The sequence below is a fragment of the Maniola jurtina genome, chromosome 13 (genome assembly GCF_905333055.1).
Source record: "Maniola jurtina chromosome 13, ilManJurt1.1, whole genome shotgun sequence".
Taxonomy (NCBI): domain Eukaryota; kingdom Metazoa; phylum Arthropoda; class Insecta; order Lepidoptera; family Nymphalidae; genus Maniola; species Maniola jurtina.
The window spans coordinates 5,320,049-5,337,126 of NC_060041.1; the positions used below are offsets into that span (position 1 = coordinate 5,320,049).

The window sequence follows — 17,078 nt, forward strand, 5'->3', positions numbered from 1 at the left end:
GGCGTCCGCCCCGCGTGGGAGTCAAATTGCAAACTTAGGTAATCGAATCACATAAGCTTTAATGCCGCGACCCAAAGAAGAAAATCGCGTGCATAGTTGATATTATAATTTGGTATAATCTACAATAGAGGGTCGCACGTTGTTCACGTCAAAGTAAAGTAGTGCAGTGTAACTGTGGCCTGGGATTTATAGCAAAAACCGCTTTAGGTCGTCTAAGATATTACTTCCGATTGTTGCGGGCACCTATTTCATATGAATTGCAACGATTGATCTAATATACATATATCTAGACCTACCCAGAGAAACGCCACAATACAAGAGGCGCAAACCCCCTACATCATTTCAAGATCTTTCAGTCATCAAAAACCGGCCAAGTGCGAGTCAGATTCGCGCACTGAGGTTTCCGTCTCGGGTATTTTTTCCAACATTTTGCAGGATAAATCAAAACATACATAAAACATACATACATAAAAATAAATAAAAATCTGTTTTAGAATGTACAGGTTAAGCCCTTTCGTATGATAGTCCACTTGGTATAGTAGTTATCATACTTTCAAAATTGAAACACATTTTAATAGGTCAACGGGAAGTACCCTACAGATTTTCTTGACAGACACGACGACGGACGGACGGACGGACAGACAGACAACAAAGTGATCCTCTAAGGGTTCCGTTTTTTCCTTTTGAGGTACGGAACCCAAAAGATCACCGAAATCTGATCAATTTCAATTAGCCTGTACTGTTCCACAACTGTACAAGTCTGATTTTTCAAACTTCCTATTTTATGTCTCTTCGGACTTAAAACGTTGTTGGTTGAGAATTTCCCATCTGGAGATTCTTAGTTCCTCTTGCTCTTGTGGAGCCACCGGGACCTAGGGGCATTGCGTGTTCATGATGTAAATTCGCAGGGGGTTGGACCTTTAAACCACCCTTCTTGATCAGTGCGCGTTGGTGGTTAGGTACCTACCTAAACATGGAAAATATCCCATGGTTGAGACGGCAATGATTAGCGACAGATGTTTAAATTATTCTCTTCGTATCTTATTAAAAATACCTAATTCAATTTAATGTCGCATCAATACATATTATTTAACTCGAAAACTCAATTTTAACTATAAATAATAAATAATGAGGTAGGTAAATATCACAAATAAAAAGGTTTATTGAGATTAGTTTCATATCAGTTATCAGAATCGACAGTTCACTGTTCAACTTATGAACAAGATATAATGGAAATATTTTAGTCACTCTAAATAATTTACGTAGTAACTGCCTTGGTAGTACGTAACGTAACGAAGTATTTTACATATTTTATCAAACTGATGTCGCTATCAGCGCGGCCGGCGCAAAACGTTCTCAATTAGCGTAAAACAGTTGTGACCTACATACGTCTACGTTTAGTCAATAGGTAAATCAATATTAAACTCAATAGAAATATTATGTAGGTAAATATTGAAGAAAAAGATCGGTCAACTGCGAGTCGGGATCGAACACGAAGGGTTTCGTAGGTACCATTGTACCTACAAGAAATAACACTTTATTTTATTTCTTTTCATGGCGGCCAACATGAATTTTTTATTATTTCTTGTTATACCGGCAGTAGAAAATAGAAATATATACATTCTGTGAAAATTTCAACTCTCTACTTATTATGGTTCACGAGATACAGCCCGCTGACAGACAGACGGACGTATGGACAGATGGAGGCTTAGTAATAGGGTTCTGATTGCACCCTTCGGGTGCGGAACCCTTTTTAAAGAAGACTAACCTTCGCTCAGGCGGACTTTCTGAAAATCCTTCCGACTTCCAAAAAAGGAGGAGGTTCTCAATTCGTCGGAATCTTTTTTTTTTATTATTTTTTTCTTTTTTTTTTTTTTATTATTTTTTTTTTTTATTTATTTTTTTATTTTATTTTTATTTTTTATGTATGTTCCCCGATTACTCAAAGACCCCTGGACCGATTTGGAAAATTTTTTTTTTGTTGGAAAGGGTATACTGTGCAGATGGTCCCATATAAATTTGGTGAAGATCTGATGAATATCTTCGGAGATGGAGAACAGAACTCCTCAATAGATAGGAGCAAATTGCTCGCGATCAGTGTAATAGCTTAGTAAACAGTAGGGTTTTAACTGGGCATAGCATATTATAGTACAGTGGGCCACTAAAAATTGTGAAATAAAAAATTTTCAAAAGAAAAATAAAACCGACTTCAAAAACCACAAACACTAAAAAGTAAAAAATAACTTTTATTTAGCTACACGTGTAATGTACCTAGGTATGAAGTCGAGCGAGCATATTAAAACAAAATTAGAAATCCAAGAGTGAAGCTCGCCCGACTTCATACCTAGGTACATTACACGTGTAGCTAAATAAAAGTTATTTTTTACTTTTTAGTGTTTGTGGTTTTTGAAGTCGGTTTTATTTTTCTTTTGAATTTTTTTTATTTAATAGTATACGTATAGATAGCTGGCTTGTACTTGACCCTCACCCTTAGCTCTCTTCCTCCGTGCTTCATAGAACAAGCCTAGCCGGTTATTTATTATTGATAACTGAAGATAATAATCGTCAAATGTAACTTGAAATTATTCTTGTTTATGCAGCAAAGCCTGTTAATAGTAGTTTGCAAATTAAACGCTCCCTCGGTAAACCCGTATCCACCCAAGCGGTTGGTTACGTTTCATATTTCAAACTTTTGACAACAAAAGGTAGGATATCATTAGGGCTCTACAAAAGACATCAACGCGTGCATATTTTTTAGGGGTCAAAAATAACTTAAAATATGTATATCATCTTAACTATTCACAGTAAAGAAGGTTTCTTGCTGATGCGGCAAAGCCTTTTAATAATTTGCAAATAAAACGCTTCCTCGGTAAACTCGTATCCACCCACACCGTTGGATATGTTTCATTATTTCAAATATTGGACCACAAAATACAGCATGTCATTACGGCCCTACAAAAGACATCAACGCGTGCTTATTTTTTGGGTGTTAAAACATATCGACTTGAGTATTCGCAGTAAATTAGGTAATTTACCTGCCATGGAAGATAATTTCGGCCTTACTTTTTTATTTCCTAGTTTATATAGAAACCTTAGAACTTTTACTAACAATGATAACTTATCAACTTAATAAAATTCTAACACATACCTACTGACCGACAACGTACATTTCGGTAAAAGTATGAAATGCACTTATGTAACGATGCACTTATTTATAAAAATAAGAGAATCCAGCTTTACTCAAGTGTTCAGTCGAAGTAAAGCCCGATATATTTACTAGCTGATGCCCGCGACTTCGCTCGCGTTGATATAGGTTTGTAAAATCCCGCGCGATCTCTTTGATTTTCCGAGATAAAAGTAGCCCACCTATATTTTATAAATTTTATAAGAGACTCCTTCTTTTGGACCCACATGGCTTAGGTTGTGCGTTGTCAAAGTTAGTCAGCCGTGCCTCAGCAGTAATTTTTATTATTTATTTTATTATTAGCACATTTCAAGACGTAAATGGCGCGACTTGACACTTGGTAGAACAAAAAAGAAATATCCTAATAAAGTAATCGCAACAGCGAATCGCCTTATTTAGTCAATGCAAAAAAATATAATAAAAGACATTTATTCCACAAAAACCGATCGATCTATTTTCTAAAGCTACTTCGATGTAATGCGGTAGACGCTTTCCAAAACTGGAAAAATACGAGGTCACGGAAACCTGACACCGGGGATTTAGCAAACCAATCCGTTTCCAGTAAATTACATACGAACATGGCATGCGATGTAATATATGCAGGCACATATGCATGCATAAGGAATGTGTTTCCAAAGCAAATGTATTTATAAATGCACATTGGTAACATTTTTTGCGATGCGCTTACGCAATTTAGGTAGGTACAATATTATGATGAGCTCATTCATACTAAGTAAACTTGGTGATTTGTACAATATGTACCGGTTTCTAAATATCTATTTCGTTGCAATAAAGTTGTAAATGATTTCTTTAAAATAAATTCTAATTACAGGTTGTTTTGTAATCTTTTCGATACCGGTTAGAATCTACGTGTCTACTTGACGAAGAAGGTCATCCTAAAAATACTTTAGTCGTAATTTAAGGTTTTTATGGTATACTACGATCAGATCTATTATGTGTAGGGACTATTTAATATGTAAATAACTGACTCTCTCCTACGAATGTGAACACTTCATCATCATCATCGTGATCAACTCATCGCCAGCTCACTACTGAGCATAGATCTCCTCTCAGATTGAAAAGGGTTTGACCGCAGTCCACTACGTTTGCACTTGGCTAGCAGATTGGCAGACTTCACACACCTTCAGTCATGAAGTATACGACCATAGAGAGATTAGTATACAGATATTTAATTTGCTACACACAGCTAGTTTTTAAATCCGAACGCATAAGAACTACTTTATACAAATGTTAAATAAATATTTATTCATATCATATTCGCAATGATTTCTAAAGTTTAATTAACTGCGATATGAATACATAAACAGAAGAAACGTCTTTCGAGCAGAGCTCTAGTTATTATTATAATGTATTAGAAGTATAATGCCCGCAACTTCATCCGCGCAGATTTAGGTTTTCAAAAATCTCGTAAGAACTCTTTTATTTATCGGGATAAAAAAATTGAAAATTTTCTGTTTAAGAGGGCTCTCTCCGTCACTCGTTTCATACAATCGTAGTTCCAATTTCATTTGAATATTAAGCAACCAAAGTCCATGAAATTTTGCAGACATATTCTAGAAACTAATATCTATGTCTGTGGTTTTCCAGATTTCTGTTAAAATATTCGGTTTCAAAGTTACGCGGTCTTAAAAATTTTCATACAAATCTTTGAGCGCCTGTAATTTTAAAACTACATATTTTTAGAAAAATCTGAAACACCACAGACACAGATATTAGTATCTAGAATATTTCTGCAAAATTTCATAAACTTTGGTTGCTTAATATTCAAATGAAATTGGAACTACGATTGTATGAAACGAGTGACGGAGAGAGCCCTGTTAAGATGTGTCTAATTAAATGATGATCTCAACTTCATCTAGGTGGGTTTAGGTTTATAAACATCCCGTGGGAACTCTTCGATTTTCCGAGATAAAAAAAGCCTATTCTATGTTCGAGATGCTAGCTATCTGTACAAATTAAATGATGCCTATCGAAACGAATCCCTATAGATTTAGGATTCGTAAAATCCCGTGGGAACTCTTAGGACTCAAGTGGGAAAAAGTTGCCTATTCCCCGGGATGCAAGTCATTTCTGTCCCACCGAAATCGATTAAACGGATGGGCCGTAAAAAGCCAGCAGGCAGAAAGACAGACAGAGACACTTTCGCATTATAATATTAGTTTGGATATTATGATTCAATCACACTAATATTATAAAGGCGAAAGTTTGTATGTGTGTGTGTGTGTGTGTGTATGTTTGTTACTCCTTCACGCAAAAACTACTGGACGGATTTGGCTGAAATTCAGAATGGAGATAGATAATATCCTGGATTAGCACATAGGCTACTTTTTATCCCGGCAAACCAAAGAGTTCCCACAGGATTTCGAAAAACCTAAATCCACGCGGACGAAGTCGCGGGCGTCAGCTAGTAAATAAAATAGTTCACTTTTATTTTGTTTTAATGGTTTCAAGTTTCCTAAGTCATATCAATTGCAAAATTCTAATATCCTACTAATATTATTATAAATGTGAAAGTGTGGATGATTGAATGTTTGTTGCTCAATCACGCAAAAACTACTGGACGAATTTGACTAAAATTTGGAATGGAGATAGATTATACCCTGGATTAACACATAGGCTACTTTTAATCCCGGAAAGTCAAAGAGTTCCCGCGGGATTTTGAAAAACGTAAATCCACGCGGACGAAGTCGCGGGCATCAGCTAGTCTCTCAATCATTTTCATTCGATTCGATTTCATTCAAAGCGTCTTCAGCCTCGCCAACATTAAAAATGTAAATAATTTGGGACATTTAGCAGACTTTAGACTAATGTGTGGTAACATCGTGGGCAACATTTCTAACTGGTTTGACCGCGTGTGACGGCGGGTTCCTTAATCGACGTAACCGCAATCGAGGCCCGGCCTGATGATCGGCCTGTAATACTGTAATCTTTTTTGAATTACTTGCATTCCATAATGAAGATATTGCAATTTTTGCCCATTTTGTAGATAGGTAGATTAGTTAGGTACTTGTTTCTTGTTAGAATGAGTATTTTCTTCACTTTGCTGTCATACTGTAGGTATGAGTAGCTAAGATTAGGCACTAAGAAATTTTTTATTGCATTTTTAAACAAATCCAACTATTTTTATTATGTAGGTAGGTAGGCACATAATACTAAAGCTATTTTATAGATTACGGGCAATGACCGCAACTTCACCGCATAGATTTCATTTTTTTGGGATAAAAAGCAAAATGTATTGTCTCTGAGATGTAAGCTATCTTGTGCCAAATTTCGTCAAGATCGGTTCAGCAGTTCAGTCGTGGAAAGGTAACAGACACATACAAACAGATAGACTTTAACTTTTTTAATATTAAATATGGATAGGGATGAAAACTTTCTCACCTCCGGTGGAGCAGCGAATTTTAGGTTAGCGAGAGATCCGTGCGATCGACTTCTGTGCTCCTGTCGTATACTGTAAGAAAAAGCACGTTCATTCAAATGTCCTTTCTTCCTGTAGATACCACCGGCGTCCTCGACTGCTTCCAAGCCCGTCATGCTCTGAGCGGCTTTCATAGCTGGGGGCGGAGGTTTCGAACGTCTAGGGTCGACTGTCGCGTACTGTATGCGACCTCTCCCTAACGGAGGAACGGGTGGGAAAGGTCCGGGAGCCATCGCAGCCGGAACGCGACCTCGGTGGCCCATCGTGGCAGGTCGAGCGTGAGGCAGTGTGGCGGCCGGGTGTGCCACCAACACCATCGGATGATGACCCGCCGTCGCCCAGGCTGGAGGAGCTCTGCCCAACGATCTGCCGTTCATGACGGGCGCAGGGCCAGGCATCGTGGCGTACAACTCATCTGCTGACGCTGACGATTTCTTCTTTGACTTCTTCGAGGAGGATTTCTTTTTAGGCTCCTCGGGCGGCGGGGGCGGCGGAGGCACGGACGCAGGTCGAGTGATTTGTCGAGGACGAGGTGCTCGTGTCGGGTGGGGGATATCATCGCTTGCATCATCGCGTTCTACTTCCCCGACCCACACCTTGTGGTTCTCATCACCGTCGAACACTTCTACTTCTTCATCGCCGTCGGGAGGCAGCTGCGACGGCGACCGTTCTGCCTCTAACCGTTTAGCGTACGAGCTGTCAGCGTACGCGTGGAAACAACAGCGGACGAGGGCATTCGCCGCCGCCTCGCGCCGACAGATGAACGCGTGACATTCCAGAACCTTTATGCCTTGCGTGCGACGTAAGACCGCCGCGAACAGAGGAGGACGCCTCGGCGCCGGCGCTCTGGCGAACGGGGAATCCAAAGGTAAAAATCTAGGCGCGCCCTCCACGCTCACACGTCTCACGGCTGCGCAATAGTGCAAGCTCGAAATCGGAAAAAACCTTGACACCCTCGACCCGCTCTCGTCGACGTTCTCCAGCAGGATTCCATTCGACCAAACGGAGAGCCACGAGTCTATGCCGCCGGTGGTCGCCCCCTTCTCCGGATACAGCTCGCGCAGCGGCTCCTGGATGCCCTGTAGCCCGTCCTTGCTCTGCTGCGGCACCGCCGAGCCGAGGTACAACACGCGGCACCGACAGATCGGCGTCGATTCCATTTTTGCACTTCACTATCACATGACACTAAATCACTAGAAGACACTGCAATTGATAAGTTATTGTTCGGCCGCTCGGATCGTGAACGGAGTAGCTACGTGCGCTGGCCGCGAGACGGGCGCGGGTCTGAGTGAGCGGAATTCAAGATGGCCGGCGCGCGGGCGAGCGGGCGCGCGGCGCGGGGCGGCGGGTCGCGGAGGCTATGCGACTATACCTGCGCTTACGCACCTGTGGAGACGCCTCTGAGGGTACGGGTAGGTAGCGAAGTGCCGATGAACCGGCATTGTGTCAAATGAATCGTCGCGAATTCGGCCGCATTTCTCTTGCTCGACGCGTCATCACATTACGGATCGACGTGCAGGAATGTCACACTTTTGTCTTGCAGCAGTGAAATCCGAAGGTCGGTTGGCCGATGGAAGATAATTACTATTTATTTTCGTTGCTATTTCAATGAATTATTCCGAAATTGTCAAACATTGTGGTACTTTCCCCTCGTTAAACAGGGGCAAGTATATTTACATTCTTTATGTTTTACGAGGCTCTGAACTTTCCCTTTCTTAAACAAATAAATTAAATATTGAAGAGGAAAAATAAATATTAAACACAGCCTCTGCCAGTCAAACACCATAATAAATGAACAAAAATCTAGTAATTAGGTGATATAAATAATTATGTATCTACATCTAATTTAAATCAACGACTTTTAAATGAACATCAAGTCATAATCTTACATGAAATGTAAAGAATAGTAATAGTGACAGAATAAAACTATCTCCGAGCTTATTGACCCGCCCTGGCTTGGCAGGAGTGGGCTTACCAATTTCATAGACAAATTATATTAATGTGTTAAGTATAATTAAGTATTTATATAGCACGCTTCGTCCTAAATCCATGTGGTTTAGGTTTTTGAAATCCAGTGAAAAATCTTTATGCAAAAGGGTTTTTGATAGTTCAAGAAAAAACTTGGATACACAAGAAATTATTTATTTCAATGGTACTAAATTATATACAAACATTATACATTTTTAAACATGTTTACAAATCTTAACATAGGTGCACCTATTATACTTATTAGGGGGCCCTAGCATAACTTTCTAACGTGACAAGTGCGTTGGGGTAAATCTGCAGGTTGATTCCGGAAAATCTGCATTAATCATTATTACAATCGCAATTATTATTATTGGCTGAATATGTTATGAAATTCATTGTAGCAATTAATAAACGATTTAATTTTGAGTCGACTGTACGTATGCGCATCATACATACCGTCATTTAAATCAAACGTTTGATATCTCACGTTTTTTTGCAAAGTTATAAGGCCTCAGTTTAATTACAATTTCATAGTAAATAGTTATTATTCACTTGTATTGATCCTCGATTAATATCGCGGAGTTTTGAAACTACTTTCATCGCCAGGGTACTGCGGGGCTTTACGTTTTTGTATTATATTTTGAATCTGTAACAAATAATAAAATTGAGATATATTTGAAAACTATGACAGTTTGGAAATCTGACTTTAGAAAATATTGATCGAGTTATAAAGTCTCCGACTCACTTCCGTATAAGAGTCACTTCAAAAAAGTTCAGTACCTGTTGCCATTCTCTGTCGAGCTCAGCCTTCTCGCTCTTGTCCTTGGTCTTCCTTGTCTTGCGTCCGTCCTGCGTCTTAACGCCGTACTGGAAAGCGGCCTTCGGGAGCGCCTCTTTACTGCTCATATAGGCCGAGTACTCTTCCTGTGTGTCGAAGTCCCATCGACCTGATTGTGTAAAACATAACTGTATAAAATATTCTAGCATACCCTTATTATAAGTAGTAAGTGCTTTTAAAAGTCGCATCGCCAAAATTCGTTAGCACAGAAAAGCGCAGCGCCAACTAAAACCGGATGTGCAGTATAAGTGTTGGGACGGATGACAAAAGTAGGTATGTCTAGTAATGGTCAAGTGGTATATCAAATATATATCAATAGTGGTACATATATTAAATATTGTTACCAGACTGCTGCAAAGCCTTTTGGAAGGGTTATGATTTAAGCAGTCTATGTATGTATGTATGTTTGTGTCCAGATTCTGTGTGTTCTACCGTAGCACCCAAACTACTGGGCCGATTTTCGATGAATGATGTGTCAATTGATTCGTTGTAAAGAATTATTACATACGTTGTGATATTATATACGAAAAAATATATAAAAGAAAACCTATTTTACTATAATATTTCAGTGTTTATTAAGACTATCGCAGTCGGGTTCTAGTTTTCAACTTTATCTTGTTCCTTGTGTATCATGGATTTCCGCAAAGTAACGCCTGCTTTTATCCAAAATGTTGAAAGGACGTCGACTCACCAATAGGCCCCTTCTTGTTGCCGGCGTCCATCTTGGTGTAGTCGACTTCGTCGTCGGAGTCGTCGATCGCGTCGTCCATCTCGCGCAGGCCGGGGTAGCACTCGGCGTAGCCCTCGGGCTCGGCCGCCAGGCGCGACAGAAGCGCCGCGGACCTCTTGTCGCGCTCCTCCGGGTTAGCACCTTGACGCCGGGGCAGGGGACCCGGACCTGGACGAACACAAAGCAGGACTGAATTTTTTATGGAATCCGAATCCACCCCACTCGCCCCCCCGCTCCCCGCTACCTTCTTCAGGTCACCGGTCCAGCGGACTGGAGGTCGTCCCACAGTGCGCTTACCGGTACGCGGTCTCGACTCTAGAACACGTCTGCCCAACGGCCGTCGGTTCTACGACAGACATGGCCTGCCCATTGCCACTTCAGCTTGCTAATCCTTTGAGCAATGTCGGTCGCTTTTGTTCTCCTGCGAATTTCCTTAATAATACTTAGCACACCGCAATAGTACCGGTGCGGTGCCGCAAATCAGTATCCTGATTACCTTCTTCCTTTTCAGTTTCAAGGGGTTTATCGAAGTAGCCAGAGCGCGGGCGGTCGTCGCGCCTCTCTCCCCGTTTGTCCCCGGCGACGTAATCCCCGATTTCACCATATATGGAATCGTCGTTACGGCCTTTCTCTGCAGCTTTATCCTGTAGAGTTAATTAAAATAAAAGCCTTTCGTCCAAGTGCTGGACTAAAGCCTTTTTCATATACTAAGTGACTTTGGAACATGGAATTGGGATTTTTTTAATTTGCTAAAAGGCTTGCACATTTATTTTACTAGCACGTTAGGCGAATGCGTCGTATAGTGCATACATTTTAAGAAAGGACTCACCATATTTGCTGTGTGAGTCAACTGTCATGATAAAAGTGTACCCGTGGTTTACCCTTAGATTATTTTAAGGACTAAAATCGTACTTTTGACATGACAGTTTACACAGAGAGCAAATATGGCGAATTTTTCTCATCCTACATTACATGCATTTGTATTCCGTAGTTCGGAATAGACCTCTTCAAGCACAGTTCAACTTGGGTTCATTTGGCGCAAAGAAAGGTTCTTTTGAGGATGCCATTAAAAAAAATATTATGGTTTATTTAAAGGAATAAGGTGATTTCAGATTAAATCCTAAGATCATTAAGTGAATCATGAGGTGCTCGTTTATATTTACACGTAAGAAACGATTTTTCTTTATTGTTTTCTTTGATACTTGTCAGTTATGATGGAAGATTTCATGCCGAGGCTATTACCCAAACTAGGGAACCGCCTCGCAGCTGCGCCAACCTGCTCCCTGATTGCGTAAGAAAAACGTATTCATCGTAATCGACAGCAAATTCTACAACTCCTTTGATCGGTTATATTCGCTGTTCACATTCTTTCTTGCTGGAGCAACGTCGCCGGCATAAGTGAATGTGGGCCCTGCTGTACGACTAACCTTGGCTTTCTTCAGCTTGCGATGCCTGCCGTGCCTCAGGTATGAGAATATCTGCGCCAACTTGTCCAGCACGACGTCATTAGCTGTGGATGCGGAACTGCGCTCGTCCGCCTCGGGCACGTCCGCCTTACTCCGCGTCAACGTCGTCGGAATGTCACTGTCTATGGTGCCCTCTTCGTCTAATTCCACAACGTAAGCCATACGCCCTGGCGCAAAAAGTTCATTCCGCACCACTTTTTTGGATCTAAAACCAATACTTTCTTGAATATCAAGCTACACAAATAACGAATGAAATTATCTCTACAATGTATTATATTTTATAGTGGTTCATCCCGTACCGAGACCTCGCTTCCTATGACCTGATGTATCGGTGTTAGCGCTGGCTATCGACACAGATGAACCTAGTAAAATAAAATTTTGCCAAAAAGTTTTTGAGGAAGAAATACACACGTTCTTTTCCTCTCGTTCGCCGCGCGCACAGACAAAATGTGTATTAATTTTATTTCTATTTGATACTTGACTAATTTTAGTATTTAGTCAGCTTGGTGCCTTGGTGCTTGGTGAATTTGAAAAGAATGAAGCCCATATATTTGTGAAGCAGAAGTATTTAAGGCGCATTCGTTCAGAAGTTATGAGACTCTGACAACCGGAGAGATGGTGCAATGCAAATTCACTCCCAATTGGACCAGAGACCTCACTTCACCCTGTCAGAAATCTCGCATCACACTCAACAAAATGTACTGCTTTGTAGGTACTTACTTTAGTTCTGTGATTAAATTATGAATATTTCTGGCCATTGGAGTTTTAAACTGTATTTCTTCTTCCTGCGAAATGACACTTATCGTTATAAAAATTACTCATATTTCAGTGATAGTAAATCCAAACCAAACATCAAGCTTATTTTGCATACCCCCCCTAAAAATGTCATGTCTCCTAAAATAGATAAGAAAGAAAAAGGTGACCAATTTGAAGGTCTAATAAAGAAAATATTTAGCACTTCTTCTAGCTATTCAGGAGGTCTGGGGTTCAATACCGGGCACACACCTCTAACTTTTTGGAGTCATGCGGTTTTAAGCTATTTAATATCCCTTGCTTTAACGGTGAAGGAAATCATCGTTAGGAAACCTGCATGATTGAAAGTTTTCCATACTGATCTCAAAGGTGTGCGAAGTCTGCCAATCTGCATTTGGGCAGTGTGATGGACTGACTCTGCTTTTCCTGAGGTGACTCCTGGTTAGTTATGGGTTAATGATGATGACACACGAGACTCGTATGACCACACTGATCCTTCATGACACTCTCAAGTGCAAATTCATCAACATCAGAGCGCGCGTTCTTCGCAACGAAGTATGGCGATCATCATCCGAAAAGCTTCCTTATCTAAAGCCGCCTCTTTAACTTCGGTATCTAAGCCCTGTCCACGTCCCCTTATATCATCCAACCATTTGCATATTTGGTGACCTGTGAGTGTGTAAGTGCAAACTTACCACCGGTGGCGCTTCTTTCTTTTCCTTGACTGGCTCCTCAACAGGAGCTGATACAAGTCGCTCCATTTCCTCCTCTTGCTCTTGTTCACGAGTTTGAATCTCTGAACGAACCTATAATGAATTAACTTTTTTTTAGTTTAGGTATTTTTAACAGAAATTAGAATTTAGTAATATTGTTTATTTTGTGTATAATATTATGTTGTGATATATAAGTATGTAGGTAAAAACTTAATTAGTATAATGTTTGAAAATAAATAGAATAAAAATATTTCAGACATGAGCATACGAATTTGTCTTCTCTTTCTGGAACAAATTTGTATGATATTTTCTTAACCATATCTTTGATGCAGGGTATCAAATGCTGAGAGAATGAAAGGAAAAGAACTTTGTTTATTTCATGTAGGGCCGCTTGTACACTTATGAAATGTCAAGACTTAACCACTGTTTAGAAATAAGCTACTGAGAAAAGCCAACAAGAAACTCAGCAGTTGCTCTTTTTGAAAACAAAATGTTACAATGTGTAGATATACAATACATAAACAATGTATCTATTACTTTGACTTATTTGGCTTACCTTTTGCAACAAAGCATAATCAAGACCTTTCACCAAATGAGTATGTTCCATGTCACCACCAAGGTATTTGGATTCCTAAAATAATAAATCTCATTATAATTTACAGCAACTGCTATGCATTTTAAATAAGAAGACCATTATTTCATATATGTATGTAATGTATACTGAAAATTATGGGTTTACTGATTATTTTCTATTTATTTTAGCCTAATTCTTTTTGACTAATTTAATTTTGATTTGTTGATAGTACAATAATTTTGACAGATATGCGAGTGATTTTTTCAATAGTATTCCTATTTGTAAAACAGTAAATTAAATACCTGTATAACAGTAGTACCACTTTTATAAGTAACGCCGATATACCTGCGCAGAAATCTTATTTTTGGATGGCGCAAATCACAGCGTGCGTCAGTCCGCTATTGGTTGTGTTTCGTACGCGCGATTATGAGCGAGATAGCACGAGTTCTGTTGTTCTTGTGTTTAAAATCTTATTGTTAAGCAAAAAGCTCTGTATTTCAATGATTTATAAAGACAGTAAATTATATATATCTGTATAACAGTAGTACCACTTTTATAAGTAACGCCGATATACCTGCGCAGAAATCTTATTTTTGGATGGCGCAAATCACAGCGTGCGTCAGTCCGCTATTGGTTGTGTTTCGTACGCGCGAATTATGAGCGAGATAGCACGAGTTCTGTTGTTCTTGTGTTTAAAATCTTATTGTTAAGCAAAAAGCTCTGTATTTCAATGATTTATAAAGACAGTAAATTATATATATCTGTATAACAGTAGTACAACTTTTATAAGTAACGCCGATATACCTGCGCAGAAATCTTATTTTTGGATGGCGCAAATCACAGCGTGCGTCAGTCCGCTATTGGTTGTGTTTCGTACGCGCGAATTATGAGCGAGATAGCACGAGTTCTGTTGTTCTTGTGTTTAAAATCTTATTGTTAAGCAACAAGCTCTGTATTTCAATTATTTATATTAAGTTTTAGTTGGTGCTAGGGTGCGCTTTTCTGCATTAACGAATATTGCCTACGTAACTCAAAAAAATGGTAATTCTGTATTGTGTATACAAACAAATTGTTACTATACCTGAATCATTTGTCGCCTTCTTTCTTTAGCATCTATTCCTGATTTCAGATCTGGAGCCACAGCCCTATGGCATAAAAAATATGTTATCTGGCATAATAATATAATTTTGTTCAATAACATAAAATTACACCTGGATAATGCACTATATTGTATAATATTAAGTCAATAAGCACAAATGAAAATACTATGAAAATATAATGATACAGATTTAATTTGTTTCATTTATTTTTTGAAAAACTCTTATTTTATAAAAGGTGGATAGAAGCAGGTGCAGAAGTGCATGATAAACAAGGAACAACAAACTTAATGTGTATAATCCATAGACAAATCTGTATGGTGCAATGTGCAGTATTATAGCAAAGACAGAAGGATAATAGCAACTTCATGTGCGTGAACTTCATAAATTTCAAACCCCTTTTAGGGGTTTTGATATTTCAAAAATTTTTTCTTAGCAGATGTCTAAGTTAAAATAACTATCTGCATTCCAAATTTCACTCTGATCCATCCAGAAGTTTGAGCTGTGTGATAGATACATACTTGTATATAGCATATAAATCAGTCACTCGGCCAGCCAATCACTCAGTCAGCTTTTCTTTATATAAAGTCAAAGTCATTTATTCAAATTGGGTACTATTGTACACTTTTTCATTGTCAAACAATGATGTAGGGGTGGCAATTAATAATGTTAGCTTAAAACTAAAGCTAGGAGCATTCCAAACACACCCATTTTTAATCCCCGACCCAAAAAGAAGGGTGTTATAAGTTTGACGTGTGTATCTGTGTGTCTGTGTATCTGTGTATCTGTCTGTGGCATCGTAGCGCCTAAACGAATGAACCGATTTTAATTTACTTTTTTTTGTTTCAAAGGTGGCTTGATCGAGAGTGTTCTTAGCTATAATCCAAAAAAATTGGTTCAGCCGTTTAAAAGTTATCAGCTCTAGTTTTCTAGTTTTCTTGTAGAAAAGAAGGTTAAATAACTGTTAGGTTCATAATATTGTGTCAATTGACAAATGTCAAGCTGTCAAGATGGATGTTGCCTAGATACATAATTATTTATTTGAAAATGATGTTTTGAAAACTCAGATACTTTGGATTGTAGGCGCGGAATAGTCCAAGAAAATCGGTTCAGCCGTTTGAAAGTTATCAGGTCTTTTCTAGTTACTGTAACCTTCACTTGTCGAGGGTGTTATAAATTTTTAATTTACACTTGTTAGATTAATAACTTAGATATAATACCTGTAAGCACTACTAGTGTTACTCATTGGATCAGCAGAAGTTATATCATTAGTCCCATCTCTCCTCTCTCGTGCTCTATCTCTATACTTTTCAGCAAGTTCTGCAAGTTTGTTGTCTTCTTGTTTCTTTAATGCAGCGTAATAAGACTTTTTCTTACGACGAAGCTCACTTTTATTCTCTGTTGGTGGGGGCATAGAACTGGAATATAGAAAAAAATATACATTTCCTTGTAGTAGAGCATGAAGGTTGCTCTAATATGGCTGGTTACAGAAAGCAATACAAGGAAAATAAGATAAAAAGTTTGGGATAGAAAATCCTATGGCACTTATCAACTTGAAACTTAGCATTTACTCAAAGCATATAAACAATTTGTCATCTTTTTAACCAATGGACATCCATCAGCACACAATCTTGTGCCACTCCCTGCGACTAGTTTGATGTCATCTGTGTTGGTAGATCCCTCACTAGGTGGCTTGTGATGGGATTATCAGCACTGCGCTTTTCAATGTGGGTTGAGCACCTTACGAGTGAGACATAAATAACTACCCAAGTTTATCAAAACAATCCTAAGGGATGCAACGCCGACTTGACTAGTAAATATAAAATTAAAGTTACTAACCCAGCGTTGGCCATAGCTTCTCGCACGGAGCCGGCAGGGTGGGCGCCCCCAGCCGTGGTAGCTCGAGGCGTCATCAACAGCTTTCTGAAGTCTTCATTTGTGAGCCGCTGGGACGCTGGCGTGTCCTCAACACTCCTGTTTTCATCCATTTTTTAGAACTTAAGGCCAAATAACCTCTGTGGAATATTAATTCTATTTGTGTTATGTGTAGCCTATTATAGATAAATCGATTTGTTGTCTGTTCACCACATTTCTAGTTTCCTCTCAATTCAATTGCACTCAATACAAAATACAAATTAAACGTAGTGCTTGTCGTTGTATTATTTCTCTCTGAATAAATTTTTGTTGATCTTTATTTTATTTCCAAATTCTTTATCTTTTACCTCTTCCCTTCCCTTGCTTGATTACATAGTACATACTCTTTGATCTATCACCATATACATATATTATACAAAGCGACAAGGATCTTTTGGCTAT

The 17,078-nt window shown here is 39.0% G+C and overlaps 2 protein-coding genes across 2 annotated transcripts in view; both read right to left on the minus strand.

Annotated features, from left to right (window-relative positions):
• Positions 1–8,235, minus strand: part of LOC123870891 — a 34,239-nt gene extending 26,004 nt beyond the window's left edge. The window contains exon 1 of the mRNA XM_045914388.1: positions 6,587–8,235. Within this exon, the coding sequence (XP_045770344.1) occupies positions 6,587–7,783 (1,197 nt within the window). The 5' untranslated portion in view covers positions 7,784–8,235. The remainder of the gene's footprint in view (positions 1–6,586) is intronic.
• A 514-nt stretch (positions 8,236–8,749) lies between these two features.
• Positions 8,750–17,026, minus strand: LOC123870888 (protein Red). Its single transcript, XM_045914376.1, has 11 exons — positions 16,602–17,026; positions 15,983–16,180; positions 14,747–14,810; positions 13,648–13,722; positions 13,074–13,184; positions 12,346–12,410; positions 11,587–11,830; positions 10,656–10,803; positions 10,121–10,327; positions 9,372–9,538; positions 8,750–9,237 (listed from the first exon to the last, which is right to left on the minus strand). Exons 1-11 carry the CDS (start codon positions 16,748–16,750, stop codon positions 9,160–9,162), a joined length of 1,506 nt encoding a protein of 501 aa, XP_045770332.1. The 5' UTR covers positions 16,751–17,026; the 3' UTR covers positions 8,750–9,159.
• Between the last annotated feature and the right edge of the window lie 52 nt (positions 17,027–17,078).